The following is a 20,780-nucleotide window of genomic DNA, read 5'->3' as shown; positions in this document are numbered from 1 at the left end:
TTCTTCAACTCAGTGTCTGTGAAGCAAGGTCTCTGGCACCTTGATGATTATGCCTGTAAGAAAAATAAAGAAAAAGAAGGCGTTCACGCACAAAAAACTGTTAAAGAATATTAAATAGTTGTCTTTCTTTTAATGCATGGATCCAAAATATAAAACGATCCCCAAATGTTTCGACCCAGAGATTTCTGCTGGAGCAAAATCTCTTTTTCTCTCTCTCCTTCATTCACACACAGACGCACGCACGCACGCACAGTATTATTACAGTGGTTAGGAGAACGGCAATCAGAGAACTTTAGCGCTGTAGAGACTGCTGAGCCCAGAGCCCTGGATGGAGAATGCGCCTGGCCTCGGAAACCTTTAACCACACTGTCCAGGTCGCGGTGGCTAGTGGTCAGCGCGCGTCTGGACAGGAGGGAACTTTCGGACACTCCCCGACGACCCAGGGCTTCCCTCGAGACAGGGCGTTGGAACCAGGGACAGAGTGGAGGGAGGAAGAGACTGTGTGAGTCGGGGGTGGCGGCAGCAGCGCTCTGGATCGGTCGCCCTCGGATCCCTCGGGCTGCGGGACAGAGAGACTCGGAAGAGGAGCGCGAGCGCCTCCCCGCCGCCCCCGCAGCCACTCAGGGCGCGCACGGACCCACTGGGCGCTGGGGCCGCGAGTCCAGGCCGGGACTCGAGCAGCTCTCCCCGGAAGTAGCAACCAAGGCGCGAGCCTCCGCGCGGCAGAACGGAGACCGAAAGGCACGGGGCTCGGACAGCCTGGCCCCGGGCATCCCCGACTAGTGGCCTCGAGCCCGACACCCCAGCTGCGCCGCGCTCCCGGCCACAAGTTTGCCTCGCGCCGGCCAAGTTGCGAGTGTGAATCTTTCCTCGGGCTTCAGGAGGAGTGTCCCTGTTCCTCGCTCGGGCTGGCTCGGGTATGGCCGGACCCCACCTCTGGGGGTGGCTGCTGCTTGGCGGCTGCCTCCTCGCCAGAGCCCAGGTAAGAGCCCCTGTCCCGCGGCACCTGCTTCCCGGAGCCTCCGGCCGGTGTTCAACGTTAGGGCGGCCGAGACCAAGGCGCGCGCGGGCGCTGACGCTTACACATTCACGCACTAACACACTCAGAAAGAGACAGACACACACACAAGTGCACCCGGCAAGGTTTGACAGTCATTTAGTGGAGCTGCAAAGATATGCTATAGGTGAATGATGTCCTGGGGGTGGGCACTATTCCGACCAGCATCTTGGCATCTGCAAAGTAAGAGGATATTTATGAACAACGGGGTTCCGGGTCAGGAGGGTTGAGAGGTGAAGAACTTTTCTTACTCTTAGTCTCCTTGATCCCCGTTTAATTAATTCAAATTATTTTTTGTCTGCTGGCAATTTACCGTCACTTTTTTTTTTTTTTTTTTTTTCGGTACGCGGGCCTCTCACTGTTTTGGCCTCTCCCGTTGCGGAGCACAGGCTCCGGACGCGCAGGCTCAGCGGCCATGGCTCACGGGCCCAGCCGCTCTGCTGCATGTGGGATCTTCCCGGGCCGGGGCACGAACCCGTATGCCCTACATTGGCAGGCGGACTCTCAACCACTGCGCCACCAGGGAAGCCCGTACCGTCACTTTTGAGAACTTAAATTTCTAGGATTGTTTGTGACCACTGTCTGAAAGGATAATTGACTCTCCCTGTTACAGAATCACGTATCATTAAAGCGAGGAGACTAGATAGAAAAATACATATAACTTGTTAAAGCTGAGTTATGTTTAGACTAAATGGTAGTTGTCATTTTCATACTGCTAATATCGTTTAGAGATTTTCTGGGTGATCTTTCACAATGGAGCCTTTCTAATGCGCAAGCCACAATTCATCCTCACATTTTTTTGAGTCAAATAAAATGTAGGATTTACACTCAGCTTTTTAGATGAGCTAGAAAGAGATGCTTGTAGTGTAATGCAATTTAAGAGCTCTGTAACTTTAAATGGAAATCAATGTTATTTCTCTTTTCTGTTCGGGAGGGGGCGCACTTTGACCGTCAAATAAAGCCCCAAATTAGGTGTTTTTTTAAATTCTTTCCCCATGAGAAAATTAAGGCATTAATTTATGTACTGGTACTGTCTAAACTTAATACTATGTTCTTGGCTTTCAAATGGCCGGTTTAAATTTGTTATTCTAAACGTGCAGTTTTTTTTTTTTTTGTTTGTTTTGTTTTTTAACCACATCGCTACATATGTTAATAGAAATAGGTGTTCTCCTAAATACTGGGCTTTATGTAATATGACTAGGATATTTCAAGTGAATTTAATATGTTAAAAAAATCAAACGATGTGTGTTATACATTGACTAATAGGATGGTCAATGAATACTCAAAAGTAGAGTATGCTCTAACCTGAAAAATTTCACCAAGGTAACAGAAGGAATTATGAATGAATGGAAAAACTCTTAAGAATTTGGTGACAGTTATAGAGCTCGGGTGATCTCTAATGTATTTCCTGCATTTCTCTCTCATAAGATATTTGGATAATATGCTTGAAAACACCACTTCCTTGTATAAGGGACAAGTGACCTCTAGCCATTTATTTTATTCAGCGTTCCAGATTACTTTTTCTAAGGAAATAGACATTGTTTAGTACAACGGAGAAGGAAATCACTGTGCGATTATGGGAAGAATATTTAGCTTTCAAAAAAACAATCAGGACATTGAACGCTTTTCCTATGATTTTAAACCAAGGTTTCTCAACATTTTGGGCCATATAATTCTTTGTTATGGGTGCTGACTTGTACATTGCAGGTTATTTAGCAGCATTCCCGTCCTCTCCACTAGAAACCAGTAGCAGCTCCCAACCCCTGCCTTGTGGTAACCAAAAACATCTCCCGCTATTGCCAAACGTCCCTTGGGAGGCAAAATCGCCTCTGGTTAAGGCCCATTGCTTAAAACCCATTTCCATTTATATTTATAGATTAAGAATTATGTGAAATGAGTTTGTGATAATACGTTACATTTCTGGCACTCTAAACAAAATCTGAAGGTTACATTAAAGTGATTTACATTGACACGCTGACACCTTCTTTGATCTTCAGTTTCTTCATTCCCAGCAAAGACATATATTAAAAAATGTAATATATTGATAGAACAACAAAGGACACTCATCCAAGCAGAATGAGCTTGTGTAGAATAAATGTTTACTATCTGGCAAACATTGGATTACATTACACAATAGGCAACATAGGCCAGTACTTGCAATTGTTTTAAATATCCCTGTGGGTTTTGGCTGGTGAAGATGCTGCCTTTGCCTCAGTGCACAGTTCAAAAGCCATGAATGCATGCATCAGGCATCATTGAAGAGCCCAGCAATGCAGTTCCTAGAGTCAGAGTGAGGACAACTGTGTGAATATGTGTAGTATTTTCTTTACTGGAGGGTAAAACCTGAGAAAGGTAACAGGGTGGGGAAGCAGGATTGGACAAGGAGAGACTCAGACTGGGCTGCAAACCTGACAAAGTCTTGCCAACCCCATGGAGAGCTCTGGGTTGCCCATCATAGTCATCCTACATGGTGAAGAAATGGCCATGTCCTGGTTCTTCCACTGTGCTCAGTCATCGGCTAGGGTTTTTTTGTATGATTGTTGACTGGGATCCAGAGCTGAGACAGATGCTTGAAAGCACTGCAGCTGGAGGCTGTCAGCCAACTGCACTCCTTCCAGACAGGTAGCTGGTTCCTTCTAGAAGGACTGTCTCAGTGGTGTACCTCCATGGCTGTTCCCTCCCTTACAAAATTATCAAGGAACAACACTGGTTTTGCTGGGTTTGAGAATGGGCTGACGCCACGTGATGCAGGCACCTTCTCCAGGCTTCAGGGCTGCAGATCAGTGGGGCTCTCAGTGTGTGAGAGGAAGTGAGTACAAATCCACCACCACAACTGGAAAAATTTCCCAGGAGCTCCTGACATACTGAGTGGAAGTACCTCAGTTCCATAGAGTACCAGGTGTGAGCAGATGCCAACGCAGGGCTGGTTTCGTGTTCTAGTTATTACTCATTTTTGCCTGAGTGGAATCCCAGAACCACCGTGGACATTCTGGTACAGGGGAAGGAACACTGGCCTGGGGGCCCGGAAAGCTGCATTCAGATCCCTCCTCTGATAACATGCAACCTCCTCGGGGCATGAAACTTGATCTCTCCATTCTTCCTCTGTGCAGTTAGGAGGATGGGCTTTACTGACCTTCCAGTGTGATGATTCAGGGTCTCCTGGAAAGTCAGAAATCTCTTACTGGGTGGGAAGAAAATGATGACCACATACCACATACTGTGCTAAGCGCTTTATCATTATTTCCTTTAATTCTCACAGTAACTTTATGAGCTAGGCACTGTAAATTGTTCACGCTTTATAAATGAGAAAATGGGGCTAAGAGATGTTATGTAGCATTCTTGGGTCACACCGCTAACAAGTAGAGTAGCCATGAGTCACACGGGGCCTTCTGCTCCTGAACCCACCCCTCAGACTGGTGCCCTCATCGTGGAGATCAGACGGGCATCGATTAGCTGGATTATGTATAACACATGCTCTTTATCAGCAATATCCACCCCTGGGTCTATTTCCCCAAGAATTTCTCACACAAGTCCATAATGGTTATTGCAGTAATTCTGTGGTGTTAGAGAGCTGGGAACAATCTGGGTGTTCAGTGGGGTATCAGGCAGCAATAAAAAGCAATGGATTCAATGTACACAAAGCAGCATGAATGAAATCCTTAAAATAGGCTGAGATACAGCACAGAAACAATGAGATGTATGTTACCATTTACGTACATTCAAATACATACACAAAACAGCAATACATATTGTATCAACATATTTAGTTAATATTTTGTATATATATTTCACGTAAATGGTTGTGTATGGGAAGGTAGAGAAGGAGGAGTGGGGTATAGAGATACAAGGGGATAGATAATCAATCAATCAATCAAATAAACCAACATGCTGTACTGGAAATTGTAGTGATAATAAATGGAATTACCAACAAGCCATTATTGGTAGACTTAAGAATGAAGACATAGGGCTTCCCTGGTGGCGCAGTGGTTAAGAATCCACCTGCCAATGCAGGGGACACGGGTTCGAGCCCTGGGCTGGGAAGATCCCACATGCTGTGGAGCAGCTAAACCCGTGTGCCACAACTACTGAGCCTGCGCTCTAGAGCCCACAAGCCACAACTACTGAGCCCACGTGCCACAACTACTGAAGCCCTTACACCTACAGCCACTGCTCTGCAACAAGGGAAGCCACTGCAATGAGAAGCCTGTGCACCGCAACAAAGAGTAGCCCCCACTCGCCACAACTACAGAAGCCCATGCACAGCAACACAGACCCAACTCAGCCAAAAATAAATAAACAAATAAATAAATAAATAAAATGGGGGCAATAATGACATTTATCTCATAGAATGTGAGAGTATTAAAATCATATAAACAACAAAAGCCTTAAGGTGTCTGATAATGAAAATGTCAGCTCTTTCCTTCTATCAGCCAATTAGTAAAGAGCTTTTTAATGGAATGATTATTAGATTGAGATAATTTCTAAACAAGATTGGGGGTAAGTGAAGGCTTTTAAAAGGTGTATGTGTGTGTGTGTATGTGAATTTTGCAAGGCTATTCCCTCTGCCTGCAGCACTCTTCCGTCTATTCCTTATGCTTTCTTTTTCAGAACCCAACTCCTTCAGATAACAATAGGACATTTTATTCATAATGCTGATAGATGTTATAGTTTGCCAGTTATTAATGAGTCCTTGATTAACATCTATCTCCTCCTTTGAAGAAGTCGTTCTGAAGACAGTACAGCTAATCATAAGGCAGTTGCAGCAGTCTTATAATCACTGGTGTGTCCTTGTAGAAGTGGAGATGCAGGGAGGCAGATGTATTCGAGAGGTAGAAGGTACATTGAACTGAAGGAAGAGTGGGTTGGGGCAGGTATCATCGATGAGTTAGATTTTTAGATAAGCTGAGCTGGTGGAGCCTGTGAGATATTTAGGAGAGGGTTGGGTATTGGATTATGGAGTTTAAGAGAAGCTCTGGATTTAGCATCATCCCTTTTTAAATAGGGAGTACTTGAAAACACATGAAAGAATGATATTCTCAGTGAGAGTATAGTGGAATTAAAAAGGGTTGGCTAACTAGTTTGAAAAAAGACATGCAGATTGGTTTTCTATAAGATTACCCCTGAATTGTAAATTCACAGGGGAAAAGGGGCTAATAAGCAATTTGGAACCCTCTGTGACAATTAGCATGGTGCCTTTGGGTGGTAGGTTCTCCATAAATGTTTGATTAAGATAATTTGTATTTCTTTTATTCATCTTCTTTGATCCCACTTGGAACTCAAGTCTCTGATCATTTACTCCAGTTTTTTTTTTTTTTTTTTTTTTTTGCGGTACGCAGGCCTCTCACTGTTGTGGCCTCTCCCGTTGCGGAGCACAGGCTCCAGATGCACAGGCTCAGAGGCCATGGCTCACAGGCCCAGCCGCTCCGCGGCATGTGGGATCTTCCCGGACCGGGGCACAAACCCATGTCCCCTGCATCGGCAGGTGGATTCTCAACCACTGTGCCACCAGGGAAGCCCTACTCCAATTTTAATTGAAAAAATGTCATTCTATTCTAAGGATCAGAGATGACTGCCCTGGGTATAAATGATGCAGTGCAACGTATATCTGGTCACAAAGATGGAGGAAAGAGAGCTGCTGGTAAAGCAACCCTGAGGGAGTTGAGTGTTTCCAGAGATCTCTTGTCTTAATAACTGACAAACTAGCAGGCTAAATGTTGAGCTTGCCAATTAGTCCACTGGATGATAGAATTTTATAGACTCTCAAAGAAAGTAAATCATAGCTTTCTGGAGGAAGAGGGAACTACACAAAATGGTCAAGATTATGGACCTTCTAATAGGAACTGAATTTGGAATCTGTGTTTCCTATTCTCATGCTATTACTTATCTCAAAAACTCAGTTTCTTCATCCCAAAAATTGGGGTGAGAAAAAGTAAAAAAAATGGGATGACCTAATGCCAGTTATTTTTTTCTGACGTGTATTACATGAAAACCTCATGAGAAGCATTTAATGTAGTGGCTGTCACAGAGTTTGCTCACTGTACGTATCAGCCATCAGTGTTGTCGTCATCATCATCATTACCATAATTTCTATCACATTTTAAATTATTGTTTGTATAGAGAATCTCTATTATTTTTATTTTTTGATTCATACTTATGAAGTTTATTCCTGAACAGTAACAATTTTCTCCAATATCTGTATCTGTCCTTTCTTTCTTTTTTTAGAGATAACTTTTATTTACAATAGTAACATTAATAACAAACAGTTACTGAGCACTTCATCTGTGACTGTGTTTTACCGTCATATTATTTATCTCAGATTATAGCCCAAGAGTGTAGATTTTATTTTGTTCACTTTGTATAGATTAGGACTATGAGAACTAGTATTTCATGGATTTCTAGAAGGTACATCTTTTTTGTTTTGAATACTTTATTTATTTATTTTTTGTAATTTTTATTGGGGTATAGTTGATTTACAATGTTGTCTTAGTTTCAGGTGTACAGAAAAATGAGTCTGTTATACATATACATATATCCACTCTCTTTTAGATTCTTTTCCCATATAGGCCATTACAGAGTATTGACTAGACTTCCCTGTGCTATACAGTAGGTCCTTATTAGTTATCTATTTTATATATAATAGTGTGTATGTGTCAATCCCAATCTTCCAATTTATCCCTCCCCCCTTTACCCCTTGGTAACCATAAGTTTATTTTCTACATCTGTAACTCTGTTTCTATTTTGTAGATAAGTTTATTTGTAGCCTTTATCTGTTACTTCTTTTTATCTTTTTTCTTACGTTACATTAGCTAGAAATTCCATATAAAGTTGAATGATAACAGTAATTATTGTGGGCATCTTACCTTGCTTATTACTTCAGTGGGATGCTTCTAAAGATTTATCATTAAGTATGATAGTTGCTCTAGGTTTTTAATAGAAGTAACATCATTGCTAATTTTGTTAAGTTGTTAAATGTAAGGCTAGTATAGAACTTTTGAATGACAACATGTATAATTTTTAAGTCACAAATGATACGTTATTTCTTTAAAAAATGTCATATTCGTTGTATTGAGCTCCTGTCACAGGTATTGGACTACTTGAGGGCAGGAACTGATTCTTAATCATTTTTCTAGAGTGAATGGTACCAGTAGATGCTCATTAAATATTGGTAAGTGTTTTCATAATCATAGGTAGAAGGGCTATTATATATTGCTTCTTAAATTGGCAACTAAGTAAAATACTTTTGTTATTATGAGATATAGGATAAAAAATTCAAATGTCTAGCAAACAAACAAAAATGTTGTTATTTGGCCAACTTTTCAGTTCCTTGTCTGCCCTCTCTCAAGAATTTGCCTGGATTCTTTCCCCTGTATGCATCACCAAGTTAATTTCCAGTTTGTCCTCTAGATATCAGCTCATGTGTACCTTATTCAGGAAAGCCTGGCTTACCCAGTAAGGCAAAAATGTGCTTACAATAAGCTCTCAGAACACTGTATATCTTACTTTCTCTTGTAGTATTTTTCAGAGTTGTAACTTAACATTTTCTGTGATCATGGTGTAATTACTCTTTCTCCTTTTCTAGACTGCAGTTTTCATGAAGGCAAAGGCTGTACTTGTTTTTGCTCCTTTTTGTATCCCAAATGGCCAGCACAGAGCAAGAAATCATAAACACCACTTGACTAAATGAACATTTAGTCAAGTAAAATAAACATTTCTCCGTAATAAAATATAGTTCCCAAGTTTTCTTGGTCCTGCAGAGATTATGAATATTTTGGTTGATTGAAATGGCATTAATTACACATTAATAAATTGTGTTCTGATTTTAAATTAAAAAATACTCTTTGGCCAAATATTTATATGAGAAGATTGGAATTGTATATATGTATATATATGTATAATTAAGGTAATTAAGGTAAAACTGCCTCTCTTTTATGAAACCATTTACATCAAATTGCAAACTGGCTGAAATTTCCTAGATGAGAATAGTTTATACTGCTTGTCACTTTCCTTACTTTTATAATCAGGTTAGTTCTGTTTTCCACGGTAAAAAGTTTCTCAGTTATTTTTTAAAATACATTTTTTTTGACAGCAGAGATTGTATTTAACAATGCAATTTTGTGGCATGAGATATGCCTGAGCTTGAATATTCTTCTGCCTACACTGTAACAGAACCTGCCTGTAGCAAGCCACTCATGCGTGTAATGAGTACCAAGGCGGGACTTCTCCTCTCAACCTATATTCTGGCATCTCATTACTTAGATGAATAAAGTCTGTAAGACACAATATTCAGAAGCTTTTGGTAGTTATCTAAACAAAAGTTAAGCTCAATTTTATGTTGATTAATTGAGCTTAGAGATATCTAAAAACTGGAAGAAATCGTGAGTAGATACGTGGGGCTTTCCTGCATCCTCGAGAATGCCTTTTAAAATCATTCCAAAGACACAGCATACTTCTATTTCCCATCAGATTGGTAATATTTAGTTATAACATTTTGTTTGTGAGTTTATTGCATTTCTTACCACTCACGGTTATAGTGTAGTCTGAGAGCCATATTGTACCCCTTGACCTACCCCCAGGCAAGATCAATGGCTTGAATTTCTTTTATGTCTACCTTTTGCCACAGTATCTTGCCCTTGGGAGGATTAAACGAATACTGTTGAAATAAATACTCTCAACACTCCTCAGTGCTAAACCAGCACAGTCAGTGTAGAATGAGTAGATGACTGGCCGATGGCTTTTCTGTGAATTTGAGGAGTTGCCCCCAGTGAAAATTCTTTTTCCCCAGGACTTTTTTTTTTTTTTTTTTGCGGTACGCGGGCCTCTCGCGTTGCGGAGCACAGGCTCTGGACACGCAGGCTCAGCGGCCATGACTCACGGGCCCAGCAGCTCCGCGGCATGTGGGATCTCCCCGGACCGGGTCACGAACCCGTGTCCCCTGCATCGGCAGGCGGACTCTCAACCACTGCGCTACCAGGGAAGCCCCAGACTTCTCATTTTTAATTCAATAAAATTGCACTGCGTTACTAAGTATTATGTTCATTGTGCAGGTTCCGAAAGTGGTTAAGAGATGGCTCTGTTCTCCAAGGAGCTTTCACTCTACGGGAGGAGACAAGATTGCTACTACTGTAAAAAGGAGCTCTTGGCCTCTGCTCTTGACTTCTGTCTCCCCTCCCTGCAGGATCTGTTCCTTTTCCTTCTTTCTAATATATCTTGTCTGTCTTTGACTTACACATTTTTGCAGTGTGAATGGTAGATACTCAGCTAGAGCTGGGAAAACCTCTGCCAGAGGTTTCTCATGTTCAGCCTTTTTTTTTTCTCTTTTTACTTCACTAAGTTTATTTTGGTCGAATATATTTAGAATGTAATAAAAGTATAGGCTTGGTGATAATAGCAGTAGTAATAGTTAACATTTATACAGTGTTCACTATATAAAGGCACTTAATTAGGCATCTCTATGCATTATTTTCTTTAACCCTCACAACAATCTCATGAGGAAGGTAATGAGCATTTTTATTGCCTCTCCAAAATCCGCTCCATTTCTTACCAATTTTGTGGCAAACAAGGACAAGTGGTAGAGTAAGTGAAAAAAAAAAAAAAAGCAAAACTGAAAATCCCTGCCCTCATGAATTTTACATTCTCCCATTCTCCTGAAGCCTGCTCTACCTATGGAGTCAGATGTGTGCACCAAGAAATTTCCTTATGTTATCTAGTTAAGCATATTGTTGGCACAGTTTTACGCTGAAACTACATAAGATCTGTGCTTTAATTCTGTAGATATGGGAAAACAAAGAATAACTTACCTATTAACGTCTTCTCATTAAAATTTCAGCCATGCTAGATGACTAGGTTCTAGAGATTGGCTATTCAACACAAGGCCCATGGTTAGCAATATGGTACACTTTTTTTTCCCCCTTAGTTTTTTTTTTCTTGGCACTTAGTGCACTTAAAACTTGTTTAGAGGGTAGATCTCATGTTAACTGTTCTTACTACAAAAAACCGAAAACTAACAAAAGGGTCAGAAGTACACTTTGGGAGATGTTGGCTGCATCTTTTATTTTGATCATGGTGATGGTACTGTGAGTATTTGCACATGTCCAGACTCATCAAATTGCACACATTAAATATGTGCAGCTCTTTGTATATCAATTATACCTCAAAAAAGCTGTCTAAAAAGAGGTATCCTATCTAATTAAAAAAAAAAAAAGAAACAAAAAAACCCCATAACTTTTTATTCATGACAGTTCCAATCGGCAAGTATTGATACTTTGATGGTCTCTCATGCACCAGACAATGTGATAGTCACTGGAAATATAAATATAGTGAAGTACATGCTCATGTTTTCAAGCAGAGCATGTTCAGCATTTTTGTAAATGTTTCTAAATTTGAGTTAATGTTTAAACCAGCCTTTGAGTGATGACGGTTCCTTTGGGAGAGGAAATCAACTTGACAAAACACCTTATTGTTGAATTGTAGCCTCTTGTGTCTCTCCCCCTAGTCTCTCCAAGGTTTGTGTCCCAAGTTACACTGATCTCTCACAATGTTATCAAATATAGCACCCCCGTTTTTGCCCTTAGTGGGTTAAGTTTTGTTGGTTCAAAACCTCAGGAGCTCCCCGGGTAAAATGTGAAACTGGCTTCTGTACACGGAGGGCAAGGAGAGATGGAAGAAAGAGGCAGATCACTCCACATTGGTAGGTGGCAGGTTTAATAAGCAAGGGAACTTAATATGAAGCTTGTCTTGGGCAGCAGCAAGATGAGTAGGTCTCCACACTCACCTGCCACCATCTTATAAGTTGATATAGAGGCCTTACCTAGGTTCAGTCACGTGTACCATCCGGATGGTCTCAACAACATGTTCTTTCAAGGCTGCATCCATGAAAACAGCTCTCACTGTGGAAACAGTGGACAAAGTGTGCATTCCAAGGGCAGGGGAGGGGGTGAGGAGCCTCTGATTGCCTGGGTCCAGCCCTCGGCTCTACCTGTGGTCATGTCCTCTCGATAACCTCCCCCAGCAGTTTTACTTTACCTACAGTAAGACCATAGACTTTCACTTCTTACTTGTTCAGAGCCCCTTTATCATTCCCAATCTATTAACTAAACTGCTCAATACAGCCTACCTTTTCCTCCTTTTTTCTCCTATTATTCACTCAGCTATCTAAGAACTGTTACATCTTGGCCTCCTCTTTTTTGTTCATAAAACTAGCTGTTTGTTGTCTGATGGAAAACTAGCTGTTTCTGATATCATTATATCATAAATTAGGAAACCAAAGTTTTATTCACACCTTTTTTGAGAGGCCTTAGAACATTGTTTAATTTACAAGTTCTCATTGTAATTTTTCTTTATTCGCTTAATAAGCATGCACAATTTTTATGGCTAATGAGTGCGTAGTGTTTCTACTATGTGAAACTTTACCTTATAGTTTGTTGACCTATTAATGGTGATTTTACTTCATTGCTTTTGCTCAAAATTATTCTCTTCACTGCTGATGATATAATACCAACCATGTTAATTTTCCAAGCCACTACTCTTTCCCAGGATCCTACAACTGTGCCACATGACAGATGTGTTGCCTGGGGTGGTAACACCAATTATAAATGGAATATTGGACACTGCAGTTTGGCCTGTAGTGTGATTTTTCTGTAACTCAAATTCTGGTTGCCTACTGCCTGAAGGAAATGATCTTCTTGATGATTTGTTATGTTCCCCACAAAGGTCAACACTGTGTGTGTGTGAGGAGTGGCTTATTTATTTATTATTTTATTCTTTTTTATATTATATAATGTGATTTGCAAAAAAGTGTACAACTTGATGATTTAATATCTCTATATATCGTGAAATGATTACCACTGTCAAGTAACCCATTCGTCACCTCACGTAGTTATCTTTTGTGTGTGTGTGTGTGTGTGTGTGTGTGTGTGTGTGTGTGTGTGTGTGATGAGACCACTTAAGATCTACTCTTAGTGGGAATTCCCTGGCGGTCCAGTGGTTAGGACTTCTGGGTTCAATCCCTGGTCAGGGAACTAAGACCCACAAGCTGTGCAGTGTGGCAAAAACAAACAAACAAAAACTACTGTCTTATAAAAATTCAAGTATACATACAACATTGTTAACTCTAGTCACCATGCTCTAGGCTAGCTCCCCAGAGCTTATTCATCCTATAACTGGAAATTTGTACCCTTTGACCGGCAGCTCCACATTTTCCCCACCCCACAGCCCCTGGTAACCACCATTCTAGTGTCTGGTTCCATGAGTTTGACTTTTTAGGTTCCACATATAAGTGAGATCATATACTATTTGTCTTTCTGTCAACACAGTTTTGATAGTGCTAATTATTGTCTGCTTTCCTTTCCACATGAGATGGACTCTGTCATAGTGCAGCACATTATCGAACAGGCTTGAATGACAAAATCAGTCCTGTGTGAGAACATTTCCTTGGGAGATAGGAAACTTGGCTTTTAGTGCACATTTTACTATAACTGAGCTGGGTGACCATAGATAAGTGGCTAAACTCTGGGTTTCATTTTTTATTTGTAAAGAGTAGAAGGTTTTGATCTTTAATATATTAGGGATTCAGACTTCTTCAAATTTTCAATATAGTTTTAGCTTTTAGAAAGAACTTTATTGAAATTAGTATGTAAACATAATAGGAATCCAAGATAAAATCTGCCTACATTCTCATTTAGTCTTTGGCTATTCACATATTCAATGAATACATACTTTCAGTTACATTATAAATGAAACTTTATATGTTACTTTTTCACTTGACATACATTACATATTTTTCCAAAAAATGACTTTTTTTTTCTGTTTGACACACATTTTTCCTCCATCTTTCCTCTCACCACCATTCCACCGTCCCCATCCCACTTAGGTAATATGTGTCCTTCCACCTTTTTCTCCATAACTCATTTGATTGTATAAAATATAAACATACATGTAGGGGTGAAATAGCATTTTGTTCATGGTTTCCTTTGCTGTACAGAAGCTTTTTAGTTTGATGTAGTCCTACTTGTTTATTTTTGCTTTTGTTGCCTTTGTTTTTGGTGTCAAATTAACAAAACAAAACAAAACAAAAACACCTGCCAAGACTGATGTAAAGGAGCTGACTTTGTATATTTTCTTCTAGGAATTTTATGGTTTCAGGTCTTGCCTTCAAGACCTTAATCCATTTTGAGTTTATTTTTGTATATGGTGTAAGATAGTGGTCCATTTTCATTCTTTTGCATGTCCAGTTTTCCCAACACCATTTATCGAGGACACTATCCTTGAAAATTAGTTGACCATATATGTGTGGGTTTATTTCTGGGCTCTGGTCTGTTCCATTGATCTTGTATCTGTTTTTCTTCCAGTACCATACTTTTTTTTTTTTTTTTTTTGCGGTACGCGGTCCTCTCACTGCTGTGGCCTCTCCCGCCGCGGAGCACAGGCTCCGGACGCGCAGGCCCAGCGGCCACGGCTCACGGGCCCAGCCACTCCACGGCATGTGGGATCCTCCCGGACCGGGCACGAACCCGTGTCCCCTGCATCGGCAGGCAGACTCTCAACCACTGTGCCACCAGGGAAGCCCTACCATACTTTTTTGATTACTATAACTTTGTAATATAGTTTTAGATCAGGAAGTGTGATGCCTCCAACTTTGTACTTCTTTTTTTTTTTTTTTTTTTAACATCTTTATTGGGGTATAATTGCTTTACAATGGTGTGTTAGTTTCTGCTTTATAACAAAGTGAATCAGCTATACATATACATATGCTCCCATGTGTCTTCCCTCTTGCGTCTCCCTCCCTCCCACTCTCCCCATCCCACCCCTCCAGGCTGTCCCAAAGCTAATATCCCTGTGCCTTGCGGCTGCTTCCCCCTAGCTATCTACCTTACTACGTTTGTTAGTGTGTATATGTCCATGACTCTCTCTCGCCCTGTCAAAACTCACCCTTCCCCCTCCACATATCCTCAAGTCCGTTCTCCAGTAGGTCTGCGCCTCTATTCCTGTCTTATCCTTAGGTTCTTCATGACATTTTTTTCCCTTAAATTCCATATATATGTGTTAGCATACGGTATTTGTCTTTTTCTTTCTGACTTACTTCACTCTGTATGACAGACTCTAGGTCTATCCATCTCATTACAAATAACTCAATTTCATTTCTTTTTAAGGCTGAGTAATATTCCATTGTGTATATGTGCCACATCTTCTTTATCCATTCGTCCGATGATGGGCGCTTAGGTTGTTTCCATCTCCGGGCTATTGTAAATAGAGCTGCAATGAACATTTTGGTACATGACTCTTTTTGAATTTTGGTTTTCTCAGGGTATATGCCCAGTAGTGGGATTGCTGGGTCATATGGTAATTCTATTTGTAGTTTTTTAAGGAACCTCCATACTGTTCTCCACAGTGGCTGAACCAATTCACATTCCCACCAGCAGTGCAAGAGTGTCCCCTTTTCTCCACACCCTCTCCAGCATTTATTGTTTCTAGATTTTTTGATGATGGCCATTCTGACTGGTGTGAGATGATATCTCATTGTAGTTTTGATTTGCATTTCTCTAATGATTAATGATGTTGAGCATTCTTTCATGTGTTTGTTGGCATTCTTTATATCTTCTTTGGAGAATTGTCTGTTTAGGTCTTCTGCCCATTTTTGGATGGGGTTGTTTGTTTTTTTGTTATTGAGCTGCATGAGCTGCTTGTAAATTTTGGAGATTAATCCTTTGTCAGTTGCTTCATTTGCAAATGTTTTCTCCCATTCTGAGGGTTGTCTTTTGGTCTTGATTATGGTTTCCTTTGCTGTGCAAAAGCTTTGAAGTTTCATTAGGTCCCATTTGTTTATTTTTGTTTTTATTTCCATTACTCTAGGAGGTGGGTCAGAAAGGATCTTGCTGTGATTTATGTCATAGAGTGTTCTTCCTATGTTTTCCTCTAAGAGTTTTATAGTGTCTGGCCTTACATTTAGGTCTTTAATCCATTTTGAGCTTATTTTTGTGTATGGTGTTAGGGAGTGATCTAATCTCATACTTTTACATGTACCTGTCCAGTTTTCCCAACACCATTTATTGAAGAGGCTGTCCTTTCTCCACTGTACATTCCTGCCTCCTTTATCAAAGATAAGGTGTCCATATGTGCGTGGGTTTATCTCTGGGCTTTCTATCCTGTTCCACTGATCTATCTTTCTGTTTTTGTGCCAGTACCATACTGTCTTGATTACTGTTGCTTTGTAGTATAGTCTGAAGTCAGGGAGCCTGATTCCTCCAGCTCCTTTTTTCGTTCTCAAGATTGCTTTGGCTATTTAGGGTCTTTTGTGATTCCATACAAATTTTAGAAAAATTTTTTCTATTTCTGTGAAAAATGCCATTGAAATTTTGATAGGGATTGCATTGAATCTGTAGATTATTTGGGTAGTATGGACATTTTAACAATATTAATTCTTCTAATCCATCAGCATGAAATATCTTTCCATTTATATGTGTTTTCTTCAAAGTCTTTTATTAATGTCTTATAGTTTTCAGTGTAGAGGTTTTTCACATCCTTTGTTAAATTTATTTCTAAGTATTTTATTATTTTTGATGCAATTGTAAATGAGATTAAAAAATATTTTTCTTTCTGATAATCCATTATTAGTGTATAGAAATGCAACAGATTTTTGTGTATTAATTTTGTATCCTACAACTTTATTGAATTTGTTTATTAATTCTAACAGTTTTTTTGGTGGAGTCATTAGGGTTTGCTATATATAATATGTCATTTGAAAATAGAGACAGTTTTACTTCTTCCTTTCTGATTTGTATGCCTTTCCTTTCTTTTTCTTTCCTAATTGCTCTGTCTAGGAATTCCAGTAGTATGTTGAATAAAAGTGGCAAGAGTGGCCATTCTTGACCTTAGAGGAAGAGCTTTCAGCTTTTCACCTTTGTTTTGTTTTCAGCAAGTAATTAGGTTTATTTTTTTCGGGTTTCTATTGACTTTATTTAAAAAATTTTTTATTTTATATTGGAGCATAGTTGATTAAAAATGTTGTGTTAGCTTCAGGTGTACAGCAAAGTGATTCAGTTATACATAAACATGTACCTGTTCTTTTTCAAATTCTTTTCCCATTTAGGTTCCCTGTGCAGTGTTCCCTGTGTTATACAGTAGGTTCTTATTGGTTATCTATTTTAAATATACCAGTTTTTCACCTTTGGGTATAATGTTAGCTGTGGGCTTGTCATATATGGTCTTTATTATGTTGAGGTACGTTCTCTCTGTACCCATTTTGTTTAGAGTTTTACCATGAATGGATGTTGAATTTTGTCAGATGCTTTTTCTGAATCTATTGAGATGATCACATATGACTTTTGTCCTTCATTTTGTTAGTGTGGTGTATCTCATTGATTGATTTGCAGATACTGAACCATCCTTGTATCCATGGAATAAATCCTTTGATCATGATGTATGACCCTTTTAATATATTGTTTAATTCAGTTTGCTAATATTTTGTTGAGGATATTTACATATATGTTCATCAAGGATATTGGCCTGTAATTTTCTTTTCTTGTAGTGTTTTTATCTTGTTTTGATATAAGGGTAATGCTGGTCTGGTAAAATGAGTTTGGAAGTATTTCTTCATCTTCTGTTTTTTGGAAGAGTTTGAGAAGGATTGGTATTAATTTTTCTTTAATGCTTGGTAGAAGCTACCTAGTCCTGGACTATTGTTTGTTGGGAGGTTTTTAATTACTGATTCAATCTCCTTACTAAAATTGGTCATTTCAGATTTTCTATTTCTTCCTAATCCAGTAGTGGTCATGTTTCTAGGAACTTATCCATTTCTTCTAGGCTGTTTAATTTGTTGGCATATAACTGTTCATCATTTAAGTGTAGTTTCAATCAAAGCCAACAGATTTCTTTTTCCTAATTGGACTAAAATTTAATCTTTAGTAATCAATATGGAAAAATTGAATAAATAAGGGACTTCTGCTCAACTAGCTGTTAAAGCTTATGTATGGCAGAAATAAATACTTGGGTGTAGATAAAACTTGAGAGAGAGTAAAAGTGTACTAATTTCCTCATTTTCCAGAAAGGTTAAGGTCAAAGGGCTAACTAAACATTTACTCTGGAAACTTAATCAGGAAGAAAGTTAAATGTTAGAATTGTATAGTGGTAAATCCAAGATTAAAAAAATACCAAAGAGAAAGGTATAATTTACAATAAATACGTAACTGATATACAATTGTATATGACTAATAACATAGTACTAATATTTAAAGACAAGTAAAGGACAAATCCAATTAAAATATTGGCAAAAATTTGATCACTTTGTAACAGATCATAGTAAGAATGGCCATTAAACACACAAAATTTAAATTAAAATCACAACAAGGTACCATTCATACCCTCTAGAATGGCTATAATCAAAAAGTCTAACAACATCAAATACTGGAGAGGATGTATACTATGTGAAGTCTCATACATTTCTAGTGGCAGTGTAAAATGGTATAATCACTTTTGAAATATTTTGGCAGATTCTAACAAAGTTAAACATATACATTCACTATTCCTTAGCAATTCCACTTATACATTTTCCAAAGAGAAATGAAAACTATGTCCAACAAAATGTACAAGAAAGTTTAGAACAGCCTTATTTATAGTAGCCAACAAGTGTAGTTGTAGTATATTTATAGAGTATTACTCAGAAATAAAAACCAAAAATCCATGCAACGACATGGATGAATCTCAAAAACAGTTGTTATGCAAAAGAAGACAGATGTTAAAATATACATACTATAAGATTATATTTATACAAAATCCAAGAATAGATAAAAATGATCTGTAGTGAAAGTAGTTGCCTGGGGCTGGGGATGGGAGTGGGAATGGGTAAGAGAGGAACTGAATTGAAAGGAGCACGAAAGAACTTTCTGGAGTGTTGGAAATGTGTATAAAATTGTGATGGAAGTCCTAGTCCCAGCAATCAGAGACGAAAAAGAAATTGTATTTCTAATACAAATTAGAAAAGAAGAAGTAAAACTGCCACTGTTTGCAGATGACATGATACTATACATAGAGAATCCTAAAGATGCCATCAGAAAACTACTAGAGCTAATCCATGAATATGGTAAAGTTGCAGGATACAAAATTAATGCACAGAAATCTCTTGCATTCCTATACACTAATGGTGAAAAATCTGAAAGAGAAATTAAGGAAACACTCCCATTTACCATTGCAACAAAAAGAATAAAATACCTAGGAACAAACCTACCTAGGGAGACAAAAGACCTGTATGCAGAAAACTATGACACTGATGAAAGAAATTAAAGATGATACAAACAGATGGAGAGATATACCATGTTCTTGGATTGGAAGAATCAATATTGTGAAAATGACTCTACTACCCAAAGCAATCTACAGATTCAATGCAATCCCTATCAAATTACCAGTGGCATTTTTTACAAAACTAGAACAAAAACTCTTAAAATTTGTATGGAGACACAAAAGACCCCGAATAGCCAAAGCAGTGTTGAGGGAAAAAATCGGAGCTGGAGGAATCAGACTCCCTGATTTCAGACTATACTACAAAGCTACAGTAATCAAGACAATATGGTACTGGCACAAAAACAGAAATATAGATCAATGGAACAGGATAGAAAGCCCAGAGATAAATCCATGCACCTCTGGTCAACTAACCTATAACAAAGGAGGCAAGGATATACAATGGAGAAAAGACAGTCTCTTCAATAAGTGGTGCTGGGAAAACTGGACAGCTACATGTAAAAGAATGAAATTAGAACACTCCCTAACACCATACACAAAAATAAACTCAAAATGGATTAGAGACCTAAATGTAAGACCAGACACTATAAAACTCTTAGAGGAAAACATAGGAAGAACACTCTTTGACATAAATCACAGCAAGATCTTTTTTGATCCATCTCCTAGAGTAATGGAAATAAAAATAAACAAATGGGACCTAATGAAACTTAAAAGCTTTTGCAAAGCAAAGGACACTACAAACAAGACGAAAAGACCACCCTCAGAATGGGAGAAAATATTTGCAAACGAATCAACGGACAAAGGATTAGTCTCCAAAATATATAAGCAGCTTAATGCACCTCAATATTAAAAAAACAAACAACCCAATCCAAAAATGTGCAGAAGATCTAAATAGACATTTCTCTAAAGAAGACATGCAGATGGCCAAGAAGCAAATGAAAAGCTGCTCAACATATCACTAATTATTAGAGAAATGCAAATCAAAACTACAGTGAGGTATCACCTCACACTGGTTAGAATGGGCATCATCAGAAACTCTACAAACAACAAATGGTGATGAGGGTATGGAGAAAAGGGAACCCTCTTGCACTGTTGGTGGGATTGTAAATTGATACAGCCACTATGGAGAACAGTATGGAGGTTCCTTAAAAAACTAAAAATAGAACTACCATATGACCCAGCTATACCACTACTGGGCATATACCCTGAGAACACCATAATTCAAAAAGACACATGCACCCCAATGTTCATTGCAGCACTATTTACAATAGCCAGCTCATGGAGGCCACCTAAATGCCCCTTGACAGATGAATGGATAAAGAAGATGTGGTACATATATACAAAGGAATATTACTCAGCCATAAAAAGGCACAAAATTGGGTCGTTTGTAGAGACATGGATGGATAAGAGACTGTCATACAGAGTGAAGTATGTCAGAAAGAGAAAAACAAATATTGTATATTAATGCATGTATGTGGAACCTAGAAATATGGTG

The 20,780-nt window shown here is 39.0% G+C and overlaps 1 protein-coding gene across 1 annotated transcript in view; it reads left to right on the top strand.

The window, feature by feature from the left end:
* The first annotated feature begins 905 nt into the window (after positions 1–905).
* The window catches only part of PTH2R (parathyroid hormone 2 receptor), a 105,811-nt gene continuing 85,936 nt past the window's right edge, over positions 906–20,780 (top strand). Inside the window, exon 1 of the mRNA XM_032637652.1 lies at positions 906–982. Within this exon, the coding sequence (XP_032493543.1) occupies positions 920–982 (63 nt within the window). The 5' untranslated portion in view covers positions 906–919. The remainder of the gene's footprint in view (positions 983–20,780) is intronic.

This window comes from Phocoena sinus, chromosome 7 (assembly GCF_008692025.1).
Source record: "Phocoena sinus isolate mPhoSin1 chromosome 7, mPhoSin1.pri, whole genome shotgun sequence".
Taxonomy (NCBI): Eukaryota; Metazoa; Chordata; class Mammalia; order Artiodactyla; family Phocoenidae; genus Phocoena; species Phocoena sinus.
Note: the sequence above shows the minus strand (reverse complement) of the source record. Positions and strands in the feature narration are given on the sequence as shown.